General features: G+C 41.3%; 1 protein-coding gene across 1 annotated transcript in view; it reads left to right on the top strand.

Moving 5' to 3' along the window:
• Nucleotides 1-20,636, top strand: part of TESK2 (testis associated actin remodelling kinase 2) — a gene marked incomplete at both ends in the record, with an annotated part of 69,915 nt that overhangs the window by 39,210 nt on the left and 10,069 nt on the right. The window contains 2 exons of the mRNA XM_084266571.1: nt 9,335-9,481; nt 19,565-19,647. Of these exons, the coding sequence (XP_084122697.1) occupies nt 9,335-9,481; nt 19,565-19,647 (230 nt within the window). The remainder of the gene's footprint in view (nt 1-9,334; nt 9,482-19,564; nt 19,648-20,636) is intronic.

Raw genomic sequence — 20,636 nt, forward strand, 5'->3', positions numbered from 1 at the left:
GTATGCCTAATATGATTTGACCAATTGTCCCAAAATGCATCTTTTAAGACAGTGGTTTCCTATTGTGTACATGTGCAGAATTAGAACAGGAAGAGAGAGGTTCAAGTGGGTCCTTGTTTTACAGAAAGGTGAAATTGATTCTCAAAAAAGCTGCAGTGGAAAGCTCAAACAAAAAGCTGACAGAAACGTTGTTCTACGGAGCGTGCAGACTGGCCTCACAGGCGTGCTCCCAGAAGGGAATTGCTGGCAATCAGGTAGAGGAAAACGTGCTGTAGGTTGGTGGTGACCAGGTAAAGTAAACATATTGGGCACAACTCTGCAGAGAAGGTCTCTCCTCTTACCAAAAGCAGACAAGCAATAAAAGTTGTGTAATCACTGCGTTGTGCTGAAGGCACGGGGAAACTAGATGCATTTGCAATACATAGTTAGGTAAGGAGAGAAGGGTGGATTCCCACAGAGAAGAAAGTTCAGATGTATTTTACTATAATGAGACACTAAAGAAATCCTTATGTAACGACAGAAGCCAAGACTTTGAAAATATGAGTCTAACTTCAGGCACACAGGCTATATTTATGCATGCAGGTGCTAGATCAGATGTGATGAGCAACCTGTTATTTCAGTGAGACCCACTGGTTGTGCAAGCTTTTGGATTCTAGTCTTTTTCTGAAATGCCTGTGTATGAGCTTAAGAGCTCATGGTTTAGCCCTCTTGTCATCTTCCTTTGTCTTGGCTATGCAGACTACATGTTGAGTTGAAGTCTTTTTGCCCCCCTCTCCTAGGAGGACGGTGTACTTGCTTCATCACTTCAGAATTTGTAATGGTGCACAAATTGAGAGAGCTACACTTAAATATGTTGTCTTTTGAGGAAGGCTTACTAAATATCTTGCTGGTGGTAACCTCTTCCTCCTCCTTAGAGTGTCTCAAGGGTAGAAGAAAGTAAGATAAGAGGCAGATAAACGTTGAACCACAGACAGCAAGCTCCGCTGTCTCTTTCCTTTCATGTGTGCGTGTGGCACGCGCATGTGGCTGGAGGTGTGTGGTGGTTGGCTGTTTTGGGGGTAGGGAATATGGATGTTGAGGATCAGTGTTTTGACAGTCATTGTAAGCCTACTTGCCATTGTCTCAAATGTTTTTCTTTTTTGCTTCAACTGCAGCCCCTGTAATTCCTTTAATGTTGCTTTCTGCTATCCTGGAAATATGTCAAGGTTAGTAAGAGTGAGAAGATGCAAGCTGCCCAACTGTTACGGTGTGAGGGGGAGAGTGGAGGAGGACAGAACGCTGCCTTGAGGACTAGATTTTCCTGTGCACATGACTGTTGAAAAGATGCAGTCCAAATAGATACTGTGATACTAGCCCTTTAAGTTTTTGTCTGGGATTTTTGTTTTATTTTCCAGTAAATTCAGATTGTTTGTAGAGCTTTCTAAAGACACAGGGACATACTGTCACCATGGACCCCAGGAAACATACTCTTGAATTAAGAAGTGTTTTGTAGTTTCACTTCCTCATTTTGCTTTACTTACCAGCCATCCAAAACATTTAGAAACTGAGCTGTACAAGAAAATTCCTTTAATGTTTGCTTTTGTACACTGCTATGAATAGGGGATCTTGGTGCATTCTGTAATTGCCAGTAAAGTGTTTGAGCAACCTCAGATGTAAGTGGACTTTGTGGCACAGCTGGAGCATCGAGGCTTGGAAAAACACTCTGAAACAGCTCAAAACTGGTAGTGTTTCTGCAGCACTTAAAGAAAATTTGTACCACAGGAGGTGTTTGCATGCTGTAACATTTGTGCTCAGTACATCCTAGTTCTACAGACTTCCAAAATTGAAGGAAATGGGTTATTTATCTGGAATCTTGCAGGAATATAATCTGTGGGCTGCTACTGCTGGTGTCTTTGCTGGGAAGGCAGAACTGAGTGTGTAGTATGTTCAAAATGCCTTCTGCTCTTAAGACGTGTTATTGTAGAGATGCTGTTTCTCTTGCCTGTGTCAGCAGCAAGGTACATTCTCTTCTGTGCCTCTCTGCTAATTTATGCCATTGCTAGCTTGCCATATCCCAGATTCTTACCTGCACTGAAACTAGGCTCCACTCAGAATCCACATGCTTGTGACTTCGGATTATAAATACAGGTTTTCTGTTAGGCCTTCTTTTAGTTTCTCTCCCCCTCCCCCCAACATAATTACAGGAAAAATGGTTATCAAGGCCAGTTTGTATAGATATACTGGGAGTGTTTTCCGGTTCCAACAAAATAAGCTTATTTCCTGAAGTATTTCAAACCCTTCGTGCATGTACGGGTTGCAATAGTGCGTTGTTGCTACGTGCCTGCAGTTGAAGCCTTGCTTACAGTAATGTGTTTCTAGCAGCAGGCAAGCAAATGAACATTAAATTTTGGTAGAATGGAATGACAGGAGAGGGATAAAGTCACTATGCTGACCATAAGAGCTGTTGGATGTAGAGAATTAAAGGAAGACAACTCTTGCCATATACTTTTCTGTGCCAGCACTTAAATGCTTGGAATGCAACAAATGGTTTTCATTACAGCTCCTTCCTGAGTTAGTACATGCTAATTCTTGTTTGCCCTTATAAAATAAGCCATGCCTGTACATGCCTTTTGAGAAGGAGGAGCCACTGAATCAATCAATGCCACAACTGACACAGAAGAAGAAACAGAAGTAGATCTGTTATGTTTGTTGTCTTCTGGTCCTGAGTTCTGATGAGTAACCATGCCATGGTGATTGCATGAGGAAGCTTGCCCTCTCTTCGTGAATACCTGACACTTTAAAAGTGAGATTATTTAAATTCTGCAGTGGTTAGTGCTTTTTAAGAGAAGATAATTATTTTACTAAAGAACTGAATTGTTTGTATTTATTGAGAAGCGAAAGAGAAATTGACTTCGTTATAGACCTTTTTCCCCTTTTGGTTTTCAGTAATGAAGGAACAGGAAACAAAAGTGGCCTTTAGAGGAAGACTTTTGGCTTTTCTTCTGTCCTTTCGATCAGGCTGGTTTTTCCTAGCCACTTGAGCCCTTCTGGTCTCTCATGAAAAAGTCTGAGTGTTGTTCTGAAATATTCTTGCTTTACCTGCGTGTTCTGACTTTCTCACTACTTGTGATTTTCTCCCTGATGACACTTTCATCTGCTGACCAAAAATATAGTTGTAAGCCCAAATTAAACAGCCTGTTCCATTGTAAAGTTTTTAATTTACTTAGTGCAATCAGTACATTAGATATTTAATTGGAAATGGAAGGTTACTGCTCAGAAGTACTTGGGTGAGGTCAGTGTGTTTTAGATGGTTTTGTTGTTTGGTTTGGGTTTTTTACCAACTGGAGTTCTATGAACTAGCTTCAAAAATAATTCAATCTCTTCTAATAGTCAGTCTGTGTATCAGCTTGTAGTCTCTCATACTGTAGTTCTGAACACACTGATACTGTATTTTCCAGTTGAAGCTAAATAAAACAGTTGGGGGAAAGGAGGAAATTTCCAGGGCTCCTACTGTAGCTAATTATGACAGTGTGGCAAAAGAGTACATCAGCTTGTTGTCTTGCACAGCCAGAAGCCTTCGAAGTAGTAACTTAGAGTTGAGGGTGACAGATGACCTAAACATACAAGAACTGAAGATGGGGTTGTGTTCTCTTTGAAATGGATGGTTTAAAGCTTTTTTTTTTTTGAAACTTCTGCAGAAAGCTGAGTGAGTGAAAAGATCTCAACTGTTTTTTATTAGGCATGAGAGTTACCTTCTTACTTCCAGCATTAGAAAGGATTCAGATAGGCAAGCTGTATCTCTTCTTGACACTGCTTCAATGCATTTGTCACTGATGTCTGCAATGTTGTTACTTTGCTTTCCAGGTCTCCCTTTCGAGTCCAACTATGTGGTCTGGCTTTTGTTCTGATACCGCACTTAATTCTTCACATTGAAGATGCTACAGTCACAACTCTTTCCTCCTGCTTCTCTTCCTGCTTTTTTTCATTTGTCTTCTCCAGTTTATTTCATTGCTACCTCAGTGTTTGTCTTGCAGTGTCCTGCCACCCCAGAGCTCTTATTATTTACTTCCTTCATTTGGTCTGCCAACCTAAATGCACTCTCCACACCTACTTGTCTTAACCACTCAGTGCTTTGCCATTTGCAACATTTGGGCTACTATATAGAGGTGTCTTGTGGTTAATTACTGCTTTTTAAATGGCAAGCAGCAATGCTTAAAGCTGAATAAGTAGCAGGCCAACTTTTTTGTCTTTCCTGTGCAGTATGTGGTGGCTTATTTATATTAGACCTACATCTTGAAGCAGTGTTGACTTTTTCCAAAGCAGCATTGAAAACTCTTTGCAGTTCTCTTGAGTGTTCCCCCTCAGACATGGCAATATTTGGAGTCTCTGTTTTGAGCAGTAACTGCTAGAATCATGAATCTGCACCTTTTCTCTAAAAACTTCTAGTTCTCATGTTAGTGTGTTCAAACCTTAATTTTGAATTTGGAAGGCTAAAATGTGACAGCTGTAATTTATCATGAGTATCCTGAAACGAAGCATGTAATGCTATGTGTAAGTACCATTATATGCTGAATTTAATTCCTTTCCTCATTTCATATGCTCGAGTCTGATAATGTGACTACAAATGTCTTGCAAGGAAGCAGTCCTGTTATCCTCCTAAGTTAAAATAGCACATCTCCCTGTGCCCTGGGCATTGTGTGGGAAAGGGTTATATACTGCTGCTCTTGCATTTTGTAGCGTTAAGCTATAACATCAGAAGCCTCCTCAATGCTCTTTGATCCAGAAAACACCTACGCTTGGCTGAGCTTCTGGGTAACTTGTCCTTCAAAGAAGCTACTGCCCTCTTTCCTCATAGGGTTCGGGAGGGGTGTAACAAATACAGCTTTGCTGAACTTCTGTTCAAGCAACAAAAGCATGAGCTCTTACGAGGGATGAATTTGTAGGAAAAGAATACTTCTGTGAGATAAAATGGCCTTTTAAAACCAGCATTCACTTTGCTCTATTAAATTGTAGTTGATGCAATTATAACCGACCTAAAGTAGTTACTTTTAGACTCTGGCAACCAAATAAACTGACTGTTGGTGTCCTGTTACATGACAAAAAACTAGCAGTAGGAATAATGGGTAGCTGTTTCACTGCAACCTGATGATACGGCGTTTGAAAAGGTCTGAACACTGCTCCATTTAGCTCTGAGGTCTCTTTATGAAATGTAGTGTCCTTTGCTTTCATTGTCGTAGCCCGATCAGATCTCTGCTCCAATTGCTTGTACACTTATGCAATGGCTGTTGTTGTTGTTGTAGTAGAATAATGCTTTGAGATGATGTGTGTGCTGTAACCTTACTGTCCCAGCACTGAAATGTTTCAGTGACAAAATAAAATCCAGTATTCTCTTTGGGATAGTCGCACTTGCTATCCTCTAGGATATTCTTACCACACAAAGCTGGTTTGTGCTAGTAGGAGATTGAGAACGAGTATTTCTTCTTCCAGTTGCATTGGCAATTAGGAAATAACATACATAATTTTGTCTGTTCCAAAAAGGCCTTGTTGAAGGCCTCTGAAAAAATGAGGCCATCAGGCTGGCTGTTTGCATTATCAGCCTGAATGGCCGGAAGAATTGGATTAGTTATGTGACGCTGAGGGAGCGCTGAACCCTGTGTGGTGCTTGCCTTAGGGACAATTGAGGACTCTGCATACAAATATTACCTGCTGGCCAGCTAAAACCTGACACCAGAAAGAGCATTAAAGATGTCTATAGGAAAATCTTAGTTCAGTTGTGCACCTGATGATTATTAACCTGCTGTGTTGCATGTACACTAGAAATTAGGGCCAAACCCAGACCGAACATCTCTAATAAATGAAGTCTGAGCACTTGCCAGGTGGCAGTTTTGATAGGACACCTGATGGGTTTTGTATGTGTGTTTAAAGTCAGGTTGGATTCTTGCTCATGCATGTTGTGTCCTCTGTGTGTGTGTGTGTCAGTTCTCACCCAGCCCGTGCTAGCATCTGGGCCTTGCAGTCAAGATGGGTAAATGACCCTACAAGCTAATTTGACTGGGAGGATGCTAGGGGAATAGATGGATGCACTTAACTAATATGGCAGCAATGGAGCAGATCAGTGAGCTACTTCATTGAAAAAGGAAGCACAAGCATGCTCAAAGTAGTAGCTAGGAATTGCCATATTTCAGACAATACCATTATGGGTTGCTCATTTGATTTTATTAGTATTTCCTGAGCAATTACTGTCATGACATAGTACAGTTTAACCCTAACCAAACCAGAAAGCCAGGCCAGTGATTCCCTTCCCCCTGTGTTCTGTTGCCAATGAATTCAAGTATGGTAGTGCTGTATGGACAATCTGTCAGTTCCCAGTCAGAAAGATGAAATGGTTTAAGATAACTGAGAAATGTCACTTTGTAATTGGGTTATTGAGCCAGATGGTTTAGTGTCTTCTGTTCCAGGTTGGTCAATACTGTTCTGACTCGAATATAACAGAGAAGTGCTGCTTGCACTGTTCCAAGGACCCTGGAAATACATATAAAGTTAATGTAGAAATCTTATTCAGCATTGTTTTCCTTAAGCATGTTAGCAGCTTCTGATTTTAAAAAAACAAACCTCAAACCACCAAACATATCAAATGATATTGAGCAATTTTATTTTTTTTTCTTGAGTGTTCTTACAAGGTTATCTAGCTCCCATAAGGATTCAAATAAAAGCAGTGAGAAAGACAGATCAAAGTTGGAAAAGCTCAAAGCAGCATTGTTTCCAACATTAAGTCAGGTTGGCTGCAGGTCTGTCCAGTTGAGTCTTGAAAATCTCCAAGGATGGAGATTGCATAGCCTCTGAGTGACCTGTTCCAGATCTCTGCCCTCCTGACACACGAACTGCTAGCATAAGGAACAGGTTGTTTGAGATCTCTGGCTTGCACCAACCTGCAATTTCCAGCTTCCAGTACAGTCACTGGATCAGCTCCTTCCCCCCCAACCAGCTGCAGAGCTGGGGCTATAGCAGTTCGAGATGTTTGATTTTTATCATTGGTGTGTTAAGTCTTGGTTGCCTTTAGTTTTGGTGAGGAGCCATCAGGTTTTTTATTTGTTAGTAATTATCTTAATTTCAGCACTGAAGAGAATAGTTTGATAGAAAATTTTACTGCTTCAGAACAGGACAACACATTTTAGCATGTCTGTCAGATTACTTTCTAAGAGTACAAGAGCTTTCCTTGCCTAATTGTAAAATACAGGCTTTTTGTCTCTTTGGCCTGGAAATAGTCAACATGAAGAAACTCTCTCTGTTTCTCTGACCCTCACTCTGAAATCCTTTCCTGTATATATCAGCACAGTCTCTCCTGCTGTTAGTCTGATGCAAAAGATACAAAACAGTACCTTGAAGTAGTCATAAGGACATGAAATCGCTAAGTATTGGGGCATTTCCCGGACCCAGGCAGCTTTTATGGGATTGCAGCTTTTGCTAGAAGGTAGTTGACACCAGGTCTAAAATCTGGCCCAGATTGGAGCTAATTGTCAGTCATTCTTGGAAGAGCATTGAGTGCAAAGAAGTAACTCTTGTCTTCACAAGTGAGTGAGCATGCACTCAAGTGTGCCTTGGTTGTTGCTCAAGGACAAGAGGTGCATGCCCAGCACTGTGTTAAGGTTTGTATTTAACATGGGAAAAGCAAATGCTGAGGGTGAGGATATTTAGTGCCTGCTGTGTCCATGTGTTGCATGTGTAATTCACAGCTTGTCCAGTAGTCCACAGAGCTTCTGTGAGTGGGGGAGTGGGAGGTGGGGTGGGGGATGTGTGATCATGTCCTGGACTGCCAGTGAAATGTGCTGCTGTCCTTGTGCAGGGGTGAACCCAGTTCCCAAAGGATGTGTACTAGCTGAGGGGAGCAGTGGAGTGCAATGCTACTTTTGGTGCCCCCTTCCAGTAAGCTTTCCAGCAGTCAGAGGTGTTCTGTGCATCATCTGCCCAAACAATTGAGCCTTGTTAAATACCTACCTGTGGAACTTGTGGATCTGCTGGAAAAAGTTTTCAAAATTAACTGATCAGCTCAGAAAAAGACACAGCCTGGCTGTGAGGAAGAAGCTGGGTTTTGTATACCATCCAGTGGGTGAGCCATGAGCCCCAGATTTAGGGGTAGAATCTGGCTTATACGTGCCCTTTACTTGCAGTTGCATAGTCTGAGGAGATCAGCTGCATCATGGCTTGTGTCTACCTCATGCCCCAGGCTCCCTCCTGGAGACAAAGCAGCCCACAAAGATACAAACAGGTTCAAAGTTCCTGAAGCAGTAAGAGCTGCAAATACAGTCTTCATTTTAACCTGATAATTGTGGCATGTGTGTTGTCTGGGTGAATGACACAGGGAAGCACAAAGCCTCTTGAGAGAGAACTGGGGAGCTGTCTGGCACAGGAGCAAAGTTGATGCAGCCCACCACAGTGTTGATGCTTGGACCAAGCTTGGGAGCAAATTACCCTGTCTGCTTCGCCTGGATCTTCTTGAGAGAAGTCGCTGAGTTGCTGCTAGGTTTTTGCTTAGTCACTGGTGAGGGGACTGGGGCTGGGAGCAAAACAAGAAGCTACTCAAACACAGCAAGGCTGCTGCTGTGGTGTAAAGGGCCTATACATAAAGCATAAGCCCCGTGTTGCTGTAATGATTACTTGAGAAGCAGTGGAGCCACCGTGTCCTGACCCTGGGTTATATTACTTCACATCATTTGGGTGCAGCTTTGTTTCACTGTCTCTTCTAGCATTTATCTTATACTTAATGTAGCCCTCATGAAAAGGAACGTAGCATTTGATGGGGTTGATGTAGCACTGAGCACAGTGGGGAATCAGGTTGCTGATTAGGACTTGTAGCAATGAAAAAGTGGAACTCACAGCAATGTGTTGTAATATTTGTCTTTGATGCTGCTTCAGTTTAGGGAATTGATATCTGGGAACTTGATCAGGCGCTGTGACCTACACTTGGATACTTGGCCCTCTTGATTTATTCTGCCTGAAGAGCCAGCTCTTGATCCCTTTTGCCCTTATTTTCCTCATAGTGAAATGAGAGGGTGATACTCTATAACAGGTGATTCTAAAGGGTCTGTTCAAATGCCGGTATTTAAATACCATAGAGTTAATGCAGTAGTGGCTGTTGCATGGTTGTATGCTTTTTAATATAAACACACTGGTACAGATGGTTAAAGGGAGATGTTCTCAGCATCTCTTGCAGTAAACTTTGTGCCTGTTCAGTCCTTAAGGGAAAAAACCAAACATTTAATGTGTAGCTGAGCTGAGGACACTTGTGTAATGCTGAATTTTACATTCCTGACAATATATAAAGTTGGATTATAAATGTTGTCTCTCTTTTTTTCAGTATATCAACTGTGGCAACCTGGAACAGCTATTAGACAGTAACCAGCATCTGTCCTGGACAGTGAGGGTGAAACTGGCATATGACATTGCTATGGGAATCAGTTATCTTCACTACAAAGGCATTTTCCACCGAGACCTTACATCCAAGGTACTGTTTGTGAAACAAAGGGAACTTTTGAATGAAGGTACTATAACTGGTCATTTGGTTCTTTTTTCCTCCTTCCAGCAGAGAACTGCTATTATATAAAGGTGTGATCTAAGGTATTTTGAGAAACAAATTAAAATACAGTTTATAGGATTAAAACTTTCATCAAAACATGTTGAGAGTTTGTATGGGAACAGGAGAAATAACTATCCTGAGGGAAGGTCATTTCTTAATGAGGGAAGCTGCAGAGCTTTTAGGTCTGAATTATGGTTCAGTAAGTATTTAAATCCTTGGATAATTAAGCATAAGAATCTTAACATTTGGAACAAGTCAATCATATAAAAAAACCAAACTGAGGAGACTATTGCAAGTGCACTTTAAAATCTCCTTTTGTTTCCTCACATATTTCACAAATCATATTCAGTAGGAAGGATGTTGTTTCATTACTAATTCAACATTGTGTTGTCCCCCATTCTGGATTATATTTCTTTAATTTCTAAAGTCAGTAACATCAATCTGGTTTGCCTGTGACTTTCAAACTTCACAATTTCCTCCAGAAAGATACTTCAGCAGCAGAATTTTCAGTGAACATAGAACAGCTTTGGTGACAGCTACATTCACACTCAGCTAGAAATACTGACATAGGCGCCCCGAGCTCCGTGATCAGATTGTCCCTGTATTCACACTGCATCTTGCCATCCACTGCAGCCAGTGCCAATGGCTTTGCTGTCCTGTCTGTCCTGTTGTCTGGAGCTAATGAGCTGATTTAAGCTCACTGGGGACTTGTAACATGAAAGTACTCCAAAACTGTTCTTGGGAAGACTTCCTAATGTTGCTTCAGTCGGAAGCATCCAGAAGAATGTTGTCTTAGCCTAAAAAGAGCTATTTTTTTTAAGATTAGGAACAGCTTTTAAAAATAAAAACACAGCCTATTTTGTTTGCAAATGTGAGTGATGGCTACTCCTCCATCCAGTTTTAGGGTTGTTTTTGATGTGACATGATGTGCAGTGATAAACAGATGAAGGATGTGCGTTTAGCCAAGGGAAAACAAAAATAGTTCAACTGGTAAGTGAAAGAAGTATTTCAGTGAAGTCATAAAATACTTCCTTGGGGGTCCTTTCCAGTGAAAGGTGCTGAATTCTGCAAGGCAGGATATAGAAGTTATGAAAAATACCCAGAAATTGAGTCATGTCACTTTGACATGACACACTCGGAAAGCTCCGTTTTGGTCCCCTTGGCGTGTGCAGATAAGAGGTGTGTAAAAATAACTGAAAAGATAACTTAGTGTTCCTTTTTTTTTTTTTTTTTAAGTTCAAGGTGTATTTTAGTACACTTAGGAGTGGAGAAGTAGAGTTACTGCAAGGAACTAATGTAACTAAGGAGAACACTGTGCCTGCAGCATTTATAATAAACGTGTACTGTGATGTCTAGTCATATGAAAATCCATTTCCTGAGACCTCAGTGAACGCCTTTGTTCAAAGCTTTACATAATTGTATGTCACTCTCCAGAGCTGCCCTACCAAAGCTTCAATGCTATCTATTGTTGAATGTCAATTGTTTAGAAAATACACCCCCTGGGAGGAGTGCTTGATTTCACTGCAGTAGCAAACTCATCTGTGGCCACAGGAAGTAGTAAGGGTTATTTAAAAAGCAAACAAAACCCCAACAAAAACCAAACCCTGAGACTTTACTAGCAGTTTTGCTATATTTGGATGGTTCTAAGCACTAAGGTGTGGGTCACATAGGAAGCTGCCAGGAAAAAAGTTTGTGTCATCAGCTATATTCTGTATTTTCCAGTTTCTTGGGGGGTTTTGATTGGTTTGGTTTTGGTTTGGGGGTTCTGTTTTGGTTTATTAGGTTTTAAAAAAATGTTTGCGGTGTATGTACTTGCCTGTTCTTTTGGGGAAGGAAAATAGATGAAACACCTGGTCTTAAATGCCCGGGTACTTGGGAACTTTCAGTGTATTATTGTATTGGTGAAATATACATTGAAAATTTAATCTGCTGGGCAAATTACTCTCCTTCTGAGCAGATGTTTGTCCTCTCTGGCTAAATTTTAAACAAGTCACTTGGTTCCAAAGCAAAAAAATTAAGATGACTGTAATAAAAAATCAGTCTCTGATGTTTTCAACTCTCATATTGTGGCTTTTGGCTTCTGCTTGAGGAGGTGGCCTGTATTTTACCAGGCTTGTACTCGTGGGTGGGATGAGTCGTCTTCATTAGTCATCAATGTTTGAGTGAGCTGAAGGAGGATGTGATGGGATTTCCTTGGAAAAAAAAAAATGTGATTTGAACAGACATTGAGTTTGTTGGGGGCAGAGGGAAGTATTTTTCTAGAAAACTTGCTGGCCTTGACTGAACTATGAAAAGAATGAAACTGAGCCTCTGTGCAAGAACATCTCCTTATTTTACCTGTTACAGCTAACACCGTAGCCTGCTGAAAATTATCCCTCTAATGCAAATTTTACCATAAAAATGATTTAGAGCCATACTGCTGCCTTTCCTCTTCTGCTTCTGGCAAACCCCTAATTCCTGCAGCTTCCTGGAGCAGGTGGTGTGGATACATGACGTTCTTTCTGTCACGGCAGCAGAGTTGTCTTTTTCTGACAGCAGAGTTAATGTGTCTGTGTCCTGGATGCATAAAAAATTAAAGAGGGAAAAGTTTCTGTCCCCTGCCAGTCTTAAGATGGAAAAATAAGTGGTTTTGACAATCAGTATTCAGCAGAGTGATTTCTCTTCCTAATTGTACCGTGTGGAGAGTGTCAGAACAGCATTGATACTGCCGAAAGCCAGAGGGGAAGAACAGTAGAGGAGTAGATGTAGGTCATTACAGTCGATGCGGCATCCCACAGGGGATGTCAGCCCTGACACCCCACTGGTGCTCTTCCCGTTGCCCTTCTGTCAAAGACAGAGGCAGTGCTTGTTAGAAGAGTGTGCATGGCCCAGACAGCCGGTACCTACCCACGCTGTAAGCAGCTCAGTCCTTGGGCTCTGGGCTTGGGCTGCTGTAGCTGATCATGCTGATCTGCCCTGATCAACAGCAACAGCCCAACTCGAATCTGTCAGAAGGTAAAAGCAGTCTGATTGGCAGTTTCCAGCCTGCAGATAGCAAGTGTGTGGGCAGGGTGGCTTCGACATTTTGTAAGCCAATAAACGTGGTGTCCTCACTTTTGACTTCTCATAAAGAGATTTGCACAGAGATTAAGCTGTAGATGGGTTGTTACTACCAGCCTCATTGGCTTATTCCCTATCCACTATCCATATCACCACAAGCCCTGTGAATTCATTTTTAGTTATTCATCTATTTGGGGCTCACAGTAATGTGCTCAAGGAGGATTTGCATCCTGGGATCATGAGGATGTGGGTTTTTGTCTTTCAGTAATTCTCAAGGAGGGGTGATATATAAATTTTAGCTCAAACAGCCGTAGAAGATGCAGCCATTAAAACAGAGATCATAATGTGAACCATGGGAAGCATTTCAGTAGGAGCCAGTGGATCGTGATAAAGTTTTTCTTAATCTGACTTGGTTTACCAATGATCTGTATGTTGTTACCTACAATTAAAATAACAGTATGTGGGAAGTGACAGGGAAGAAGCATCCAGCCTGCAAAATCCTTTTGTATCTCACCCCTCTAAACAAATACCATGCTACTACACAGAGTCCCTTCAGCACCTTGTTTACACTGTATTTGCATTGCATTCAAACCCTGCTCTGGAAGCACTGTTGATTTCCTTGGCAGCTGCATCAGTGACTGCTCTAGTGTCAGTGAATTTATTCCTACAATTATCTCTGAGATGAGGGAGACTAATAGACTCAGCCTTATCAGAAGAGATTAAAACCAAGAATATTGGTGAATATTGTGCTTGTGTTTTATGACTGACTTTGGAGCATTTGGCATTTCATAGATGTTTAAGTTCAAGGCAATATGCTCACTGACCTCAGGGGCAGTTGGAAGTGTTAACAGCACTTAGAAAATCATCATGTTTGACCCCTGGAGACAGAGAAAGCAAAGATTAGCATCAATCTCTAAAAGATTATGTTAAATTAGCTTACTTGTCACAGACTACAACTGTGATGCCAAGGAAGGCCAGGATCCAGATCCTGGGGCAACGTTACTATAGTCTTAAACACAAGACAGACCACCTTAATTTCCAGCCCAGCCTTTTTTTCATCTGTTCCTAGCCTTTCTCTCACCTTACTGTTTCTGTGGCAGGAGTGGCCAGAGTCTTTAAAATAGTGGTCCAAGTACAGTCCCAGTTCACTTTCAGTGTGACTCCATTGCATGAACTAGAAAACGTGGGTGTCAGGTGGAAAACTGTCTGTGTGATCATGTAATTGAAGACTTGACCTTAATGCATATGCATGAGGGAAGAGTGAACATTCTCCCAGGAAACTTCACATCCCATTGTTTGTGCAATATTAATTTTTTGATGTCGTGTACTTTGTGTGTATCTTCCTACCAATCTAAAAAAAGATGGAAAAAACATTATGCACTTCATTTGCAGGGTTAGAAGCTTCAAACTAATGTCAGAGGTGTTATAGACTAACTAATAGATGAAATATTTTTAATCAGTATTTATTGCTACTGTTAATTAGTATTACCATTACACATTGCCTGTTTTCTGATGGAGGAGGAACAAGAGTGACTCCTTAGCAGTGAGAAGGGAACCTCTAGGTGTGCACCCATTTTTCCAAGACTGATCACACCTACTCTGTGACTACCCAATCCTTTCTGCTGGTGTACAATGCTAGCTGCCCATCAGGCTTTTCCTTGTCCAAAAGCTTCTTGTCTTCTCCTGGTTTCCTTGCTTCCCATCTGTCCTCCTGCTTTATTGTTCAATCTCCTTGTCTGGCTGACTGCAGTTACCTTCTTCCTATTGCTCCTGCTTGGTGCTTTATCCAAACTATCTTTCTGCATCCTGGTCTTCACTATGTTTAGCCATTTCTAGGTCTCCTCCTGTTTGCTGTTTTCCCCTACACGCACCTCTGTTCACTATGCCTGCAGTTCTTAGCTTCTTATTGTGGTCTTTTGATTTCTTCCCCCACCATGACTCCCCACCCACCCCATCTTGGTCATGCTCTTGGTCCCTGCCAGTCCCTAGCTTGGATTCCTGCTCTGCCATGTCACCTTATTCACTCTTGTGAATTCCCCACCCAGCACATGTTCTGCTTCTGTGTACTTTTTGCAGCAGTGGCAGCAGGTCTTGTGTTTCAAGGTGAGAACATGCCACATCTGGGTTAATATTCTTGAGGATTTTCTTCTTTATTTCAAAATTTGCTTGCCACATTGTCTGTTCTCCTGAGTAGCTGAGCTCTCTTACCCAAACCCTTTCCCAAAAACCCACTACCAAGGCTCTTTATTAAAAACAAAGAGGCAAACTCCCAACAAATGCCTTTAGTTTTGCAGAATTATGTGCAATTGAGAACAGTGTGGTATAATCAATAATAGGTTGTGAGCCGTTGTAGGGGACATTGTGAGCTCCATTGATGATAAAATCTCTGTAGGAATTCTAATCTGTATGCATGTATATGCACGTACGTACACACAGAGGTATATTCCTTCCAACATATGCTTTCACTTGGCAGTAAATGTATAAAGGCTCACCCTTCTTTCATTGAGAGAGTAGTCTGAGTGACTATGGGACAGAAACATGCATGTAAGCAATTACTGTGGATTATCTGATGGAACATAAATTCGCTGCCTTTGGGCTTGAAAGTGACATACTCTGACTTCTTACTTTATGTGCTGTTTGCTTGTTTAACACAAAATAAAACAAAATAAAACCCAAGCAATGAACAGAACCTTTGTCTGGTACTCGCTGCGGCTGTAAGGTCCCCTTTGTGTGAGAGTAAGCTCTTGCCTGGATATTTTGCACTGCAGGGGAGGGCTTGCACTGAAAAATTTAGCTGTTGCAGATGATTATTTCTAATCATAGTCACAGTACTGAACTTTTACTGGTGCCTTGGGACCCAAATGGAGCCTGTCCCTTAAACATAATGGTTTTAGTTTCAAAGGCGTGTCTAGTATTGTAAACTTCCTGTGGTACATTTAATTGTCAGTGGTGTTTCTCCTAGGGGATAGCACTTTGAAAGCAGCTGATACATCTCAATTGGCCTTTAAGCATTTTAATTCGGTAACAGTTATCAGAGGGTTGCAGAAGATATTGCAGCAGTGGTCCCCTATTTTCTGGAGTGCAATAAAATCTCTTGAGGAGTTTTAGTTTATATGTCATACTGTAAAATAAAATGATGGGGTTTCTCCATTGAAGCAACTTATTTTTAACTCAGACTCTTGAGTCTATTTTCGTTTTTGTTTATGTAAAAGGGAGAGTAGAATATTGCATTTGTCTTAGTAGGATTATGCTGTGCAAAGCAGATGTTAAGCTCCTGTAACACACAAAGGGGGCTTTATGTTCTTTCACATCTGTCTCTGCATAAACAGCCCTGTTAACTCTTTAGGGCTCATGTACAGAGCTCCTTGCTTCTATTAAGAGACTGCCTGGGGAAGGACTGATGGGTCCCCATTTTGGGGGGGGGGGGAATCTCCAGAACCCAGCTGAAGACAAATGCTGCCCCCTCTGACTATGAGAGCTGCCAAAGGAAAGAACATCCCTGTCTGCAGGGGTCCAAAGAGAAAGTTTGGGATGGCCATCCTGTTTGACTGCCTTGTAGCTGGTACAAGCAGTGCAATAGTAAGTTGAAAGGGTTTTCCTAAAGCCCGTGCTGTAAAGCTGCTTGACATTTCATCTCAGAGGCAGTTCTCAAGAGGCTCTTTGCTCTAAAGAGTGGTTTGAACTCTTGTGTCTTTGTGCCAAAATCTATTTATGAAACTTCCTCATACCAATTTGAGACATCTTTCTTTTTTGTAGAAACAGAGAGGTATCACTTTGTCAGCAGGAACAGTGCAGTATGTTCTATTGTACTTTTCCTATTAGGATGCCACCTTTAGCTTAAATTTAATAGCTCTTTTTAACCTTTCAGTCTCAAATGAAGCTTTGTGCTTTTTTTGATCCTGATTTATCTTGGCAGTAGAATGTGAATGCTTAGAAAGGTCTCACTGGATGCATGAGAACTACTGGTTACTGTGGGCTGTGTTAAATTGCCCTTTTATGAATTGCATCTTAAATCTGGTAACTGAACTATGTGTGCTGTAGATTTGGTGCAGTGTGGTGTAATGGCTTTACTAGGCTGGAAGGGTAGAGAAGGATTATGGTGGTGCTGAGGGTGGCTTTGAACACCTGGGGAATCTCAGCACAGAATAAAGCATTGCCATCTGCAAAACTTTGTCCTGAATGAGCAGTACAGGTTTGGAGGGTGACATCTGACCATGCTAACACCTGTAGAAGGGTTTTACTACTGATTTTACTACTGGCTTCCATCCTTTCTGGGTTCCAGGAATTCCGTGTAGCTCCATGAAAATTTGCACCAGTTTCACTATAGTGAATATTCATAGTTATGGGCTTTTTTTTGTCTGGGGCATGTCACCTTGCCCATGGCTGACTTAAGTGTGAGTAAAAAAGCCACTCTTGTACTGGAATGTGTGTCCTACTAAATTTAATTTCACACTTGGCACTTTTTCATATGCAGATGAAGATAAGCTTGGACTAATGAGACAGAACAGTTCAGCTTCCTCCTTTATGCCATTTAACACTGTATAGCCCACCACATTGTTACAGCAGAACAATTGATCAGTACAAATGGAGCCTTAGGCTTCCCCCCATTGCCCTGTCATGGGGCACTGGTCTTTCCTGCGGGACCTCTGGACCCCACAGCAGTGGGATGGCTGCCCTGGTTGGTTTCCCCAAAGCCCTGCACTGAATGGGAGCCCAGCTTTGCTGCAGGCAGGTCCTGCTCATGTGTGAAGGAATTCAGAGCTGTCAGGTAGCATTACTTGGCAGCTCGATTGGATGCACTCTTGGTTTAATTTATGGTTTATCTAGGAATAATCTACTTGTACAATAGTTTAGTGCTGTACCTGAGACTGCCTGAGGGCTGGTGGTGGGTAGGATTGTTCATCTGCACTTGCTGAAGTATTGTTGTCTAATGGGATGTGATTGTATGCTGGTAAGAAGCTGAAGGAAAATTTGCTGTCAGGATGATGTTGTTTTTAAGCCTCCTTTTGGTAGCAAAGCAGCCCTGTGGAGTATGGAAGATCTTAAGTAAAAATCTGTAGAAACATTCCTACTGACATTATCTTGAAAATAGTTCTTAGTCTGGATTTAAATGTTCCCCTGACATTATGGAGATCAGGTGTTATTGGAGTTATTGGAGAATAATGACACTAAGCCATAAACCCCAGAAGGTAAAATGAAGTACTGCAGGCTTTCTACTCAAAATAAGCAAAATGGAAATAGTCAAAAGCAATGCAAGAAGGAAGTGTGGATTTTATGAGTTCTTTCATGAGTCAGAGGTTTGAGGGGTTTGTTTTAAATGTCGAATTGCAAGTCATCTTTAATTGATGAGAAATCTGTGGCAGAAAATAACCTGATATTTTGCTGCATAAACCAGCATCAGCATTCTCATACACTGCAGGATCTCTGGTGTCCTCATAGGCTTGTTTCCATGTAGTACACAATGAAATTCCACTTGTCCGGATCACTTGAGTAAGATTTTTCAGAAAAGGTTTTATCCTTCTCAGTTTTAAGTCCACTAACAGTGACCAAATGTTTCAACAGAGGCAAGCTGAATGAATGTGCTCTTTGATGAAAGATAACAAAGCCCACAACTGAGCAGCTTTGCTGCTCTTTGGGCGAGCATGGTTGATTTAACTTGGTACATGTTTATGAATCCCCAAACTGACTGTACTTATACTTGAGTCGTGCTAAACAAATAGAACTCTGCATTTCAGGAGCCTGGCCTGAGTTTGGAGAGGCTGACAGGCATTTTCTTTACATCATCAGGGGAATGGCTTGCTTAACTTCATAATTGGCAGGAAGAAACCTCACTTCATGGCCTGGGCCACAACCATCTCTGAATAATGTAAACAGTGATGACCTGAACTTGATCTTTTACACAAGGGACTCACTTTTCTTGGTAGTTGCATTATACAGACAAGCTAATGCTCTGGGGTCAGCGAGGGGCATTTTTACATCCAAGCACAATAAAGCCAGAAAGTGTTCCCTGCTGTTTAGCTAATTAATGCAGGGTACCACTCGGTAGGAGATGGCAGCGGTTTTGTTGCCTGTCACTGCTATTGTCCTGCCTGCAGAAGGATACAGAGCAAGGCATGCGGTCAGGGAATGAATTCTGTCTTGCTCCACCTATTGCAGGGCAGAAAAAAACCCTCTCCTGTCTGTTCATTGATGAAAAGATGTGGTAGTGGAACGGTGGAAGCATTTTCCTGAGTTGTAAATAAATAACATCAATAATATCCTGCGTGCGATGTGATGCTGCCAGGACATTTTTATCTGTGTGTGTCCTTAAATCGCCCTCCCTGCTGACAATGGAGGGCACATCTGAAGGGAAAAGATCGACAGCTTTTCCCTATTAGACTTTTCCCTTAACTTGTGCTTTATAACATACTTGCAGAATAAATAAGTTTACTTGAGACTTCAAAGGCAAGTAGAACTTTATCCCATCTTGTATTTTCTGATAAAAATTGACTGCAAAGCAGTGAGTTCCTTTTCAGTCACTAATGTAGCAAAATATACAAAGGCATTTAGAGTCTGCTCTGATCTTGTATTCTGGTCAGGTACAGGCAAATTGTAAAGAGAAATATAAGGTGTCATAGTGAACAGCATGTGTTGTATGCTTGAGCAGTAAGGGAGCTAAATCATCTTAATTCTTGCTAGAACCGAGCTGGCTATTTGCTGGCTGTGGCTGCCTGCTTTCTCAGCAAGTTTTTAAGTGGATTATTAACTAAGTGTAAGTCTGTTTGCAGCATCTGAAGTTTGACAGACACGTGATTGTGCAGGGGGGAAGGTAGGGGAAAAGAGTGGTTGCTTTCAGACAAAAGCTTCTCATAGATGAATGTCTTCCAAACAATACCTTGTAGTCTTGTTCCAGATTAAAAATAAAACAAATGGTATATGGGTTTCATGCCCAGACAATAACTCTTCTGTTGGGTTTTTTTTTTCTTTTTCCAGAACTGCTTAATAAAACATGATGAGAATGGATACTCAGCAATAGTGGGAGACTTTGGTTTAGCAGAGAAAATTCCTGATCACAGGTACGTGAACTAATCAAAATACAGCAAAAGTTGCTGTGCCATTGCAGGTCAGAAGCTGTAATGAGCTCCCTGAGGCTGCTATTGCACTCTGATACAAAAGTTGCAAAAAATATCCTCAGCCTTCTGCCTAGAACTACAGGGGGTGGCCAAAGTGTTCCAGCCTTAATTACTGTCCATTTTAATAGATTTGGTAGTGACACCCTTCAAAAATGGGAACCTTTACGCAGTGAGGATTTGCTCAGGCTTCTGGGTAGATCTAACCAGGGTGCTTGGGAATTTCAGTTTAATAAAACCCAACAAACACAACCCACAACACAGCAAACACAAAAATACTGTCCAGCATTCTGCATTGGGATGATTTGATAATAAATGTCCTCTGATTTCAACAATTTTAATCAGCTTTTACCCATTTTCATAAATGATACTGAGTGGCATTCTAGTAATATTCTCCTTAACCTCTGGGTTACTTAGGATCCAGTTTTACAACAGACACTAAAATTACTAACAGTAGCTCACCATTTTGCTTTCCCTAGGGTGAAATTATAATCTTAATTAATTTGAGGAATGCACAGGTGACTGTCACAAGCTAGTGTCACAATTGGTAATAGTCCTTTTGTTATCCCTCCATGAGGGATCAATGACAAGGATTTCATTGTTCTCTCTGTACATTGACTCGTGTATTTCAGAGAATTCTGACTGTGAAATGTGCTGTCAGATATTCTCCAGTGTATGCTTCAGCATAAAATAAATAATAGCCTTCTAGCTCTTTTGACTACAAAGAAAACAATAAAAGTTGATCTCAGCATAGTTGATCTATGCACTGTTTTCAAACTGCACGTGTCCTAAACCTGTATCTTGGGAGGTGTGAAGGTTTGTGTTAACATTGATGAAATGCTGAACTTGAAAGCTCAAAGTGAACCTTTTCATTTCCACACTACTGATAAATACAACCAGTGTGTATTTTGTATGGTCCTGTGGAATCTCTGCCC

The sequence above is a fragment of the Gallinula chloropus genome, assembly GCF_964237585.1.
Source record: "Gallinula chloropus genome assembly, chromosome: 6".
In the NCBI taxonomy this organism is placed as follows: Eukaryota; Metazoa; Chordata; class Aves; order Gruiformes; family Rallidae; genus Gallinula; species Gallinula chloropus.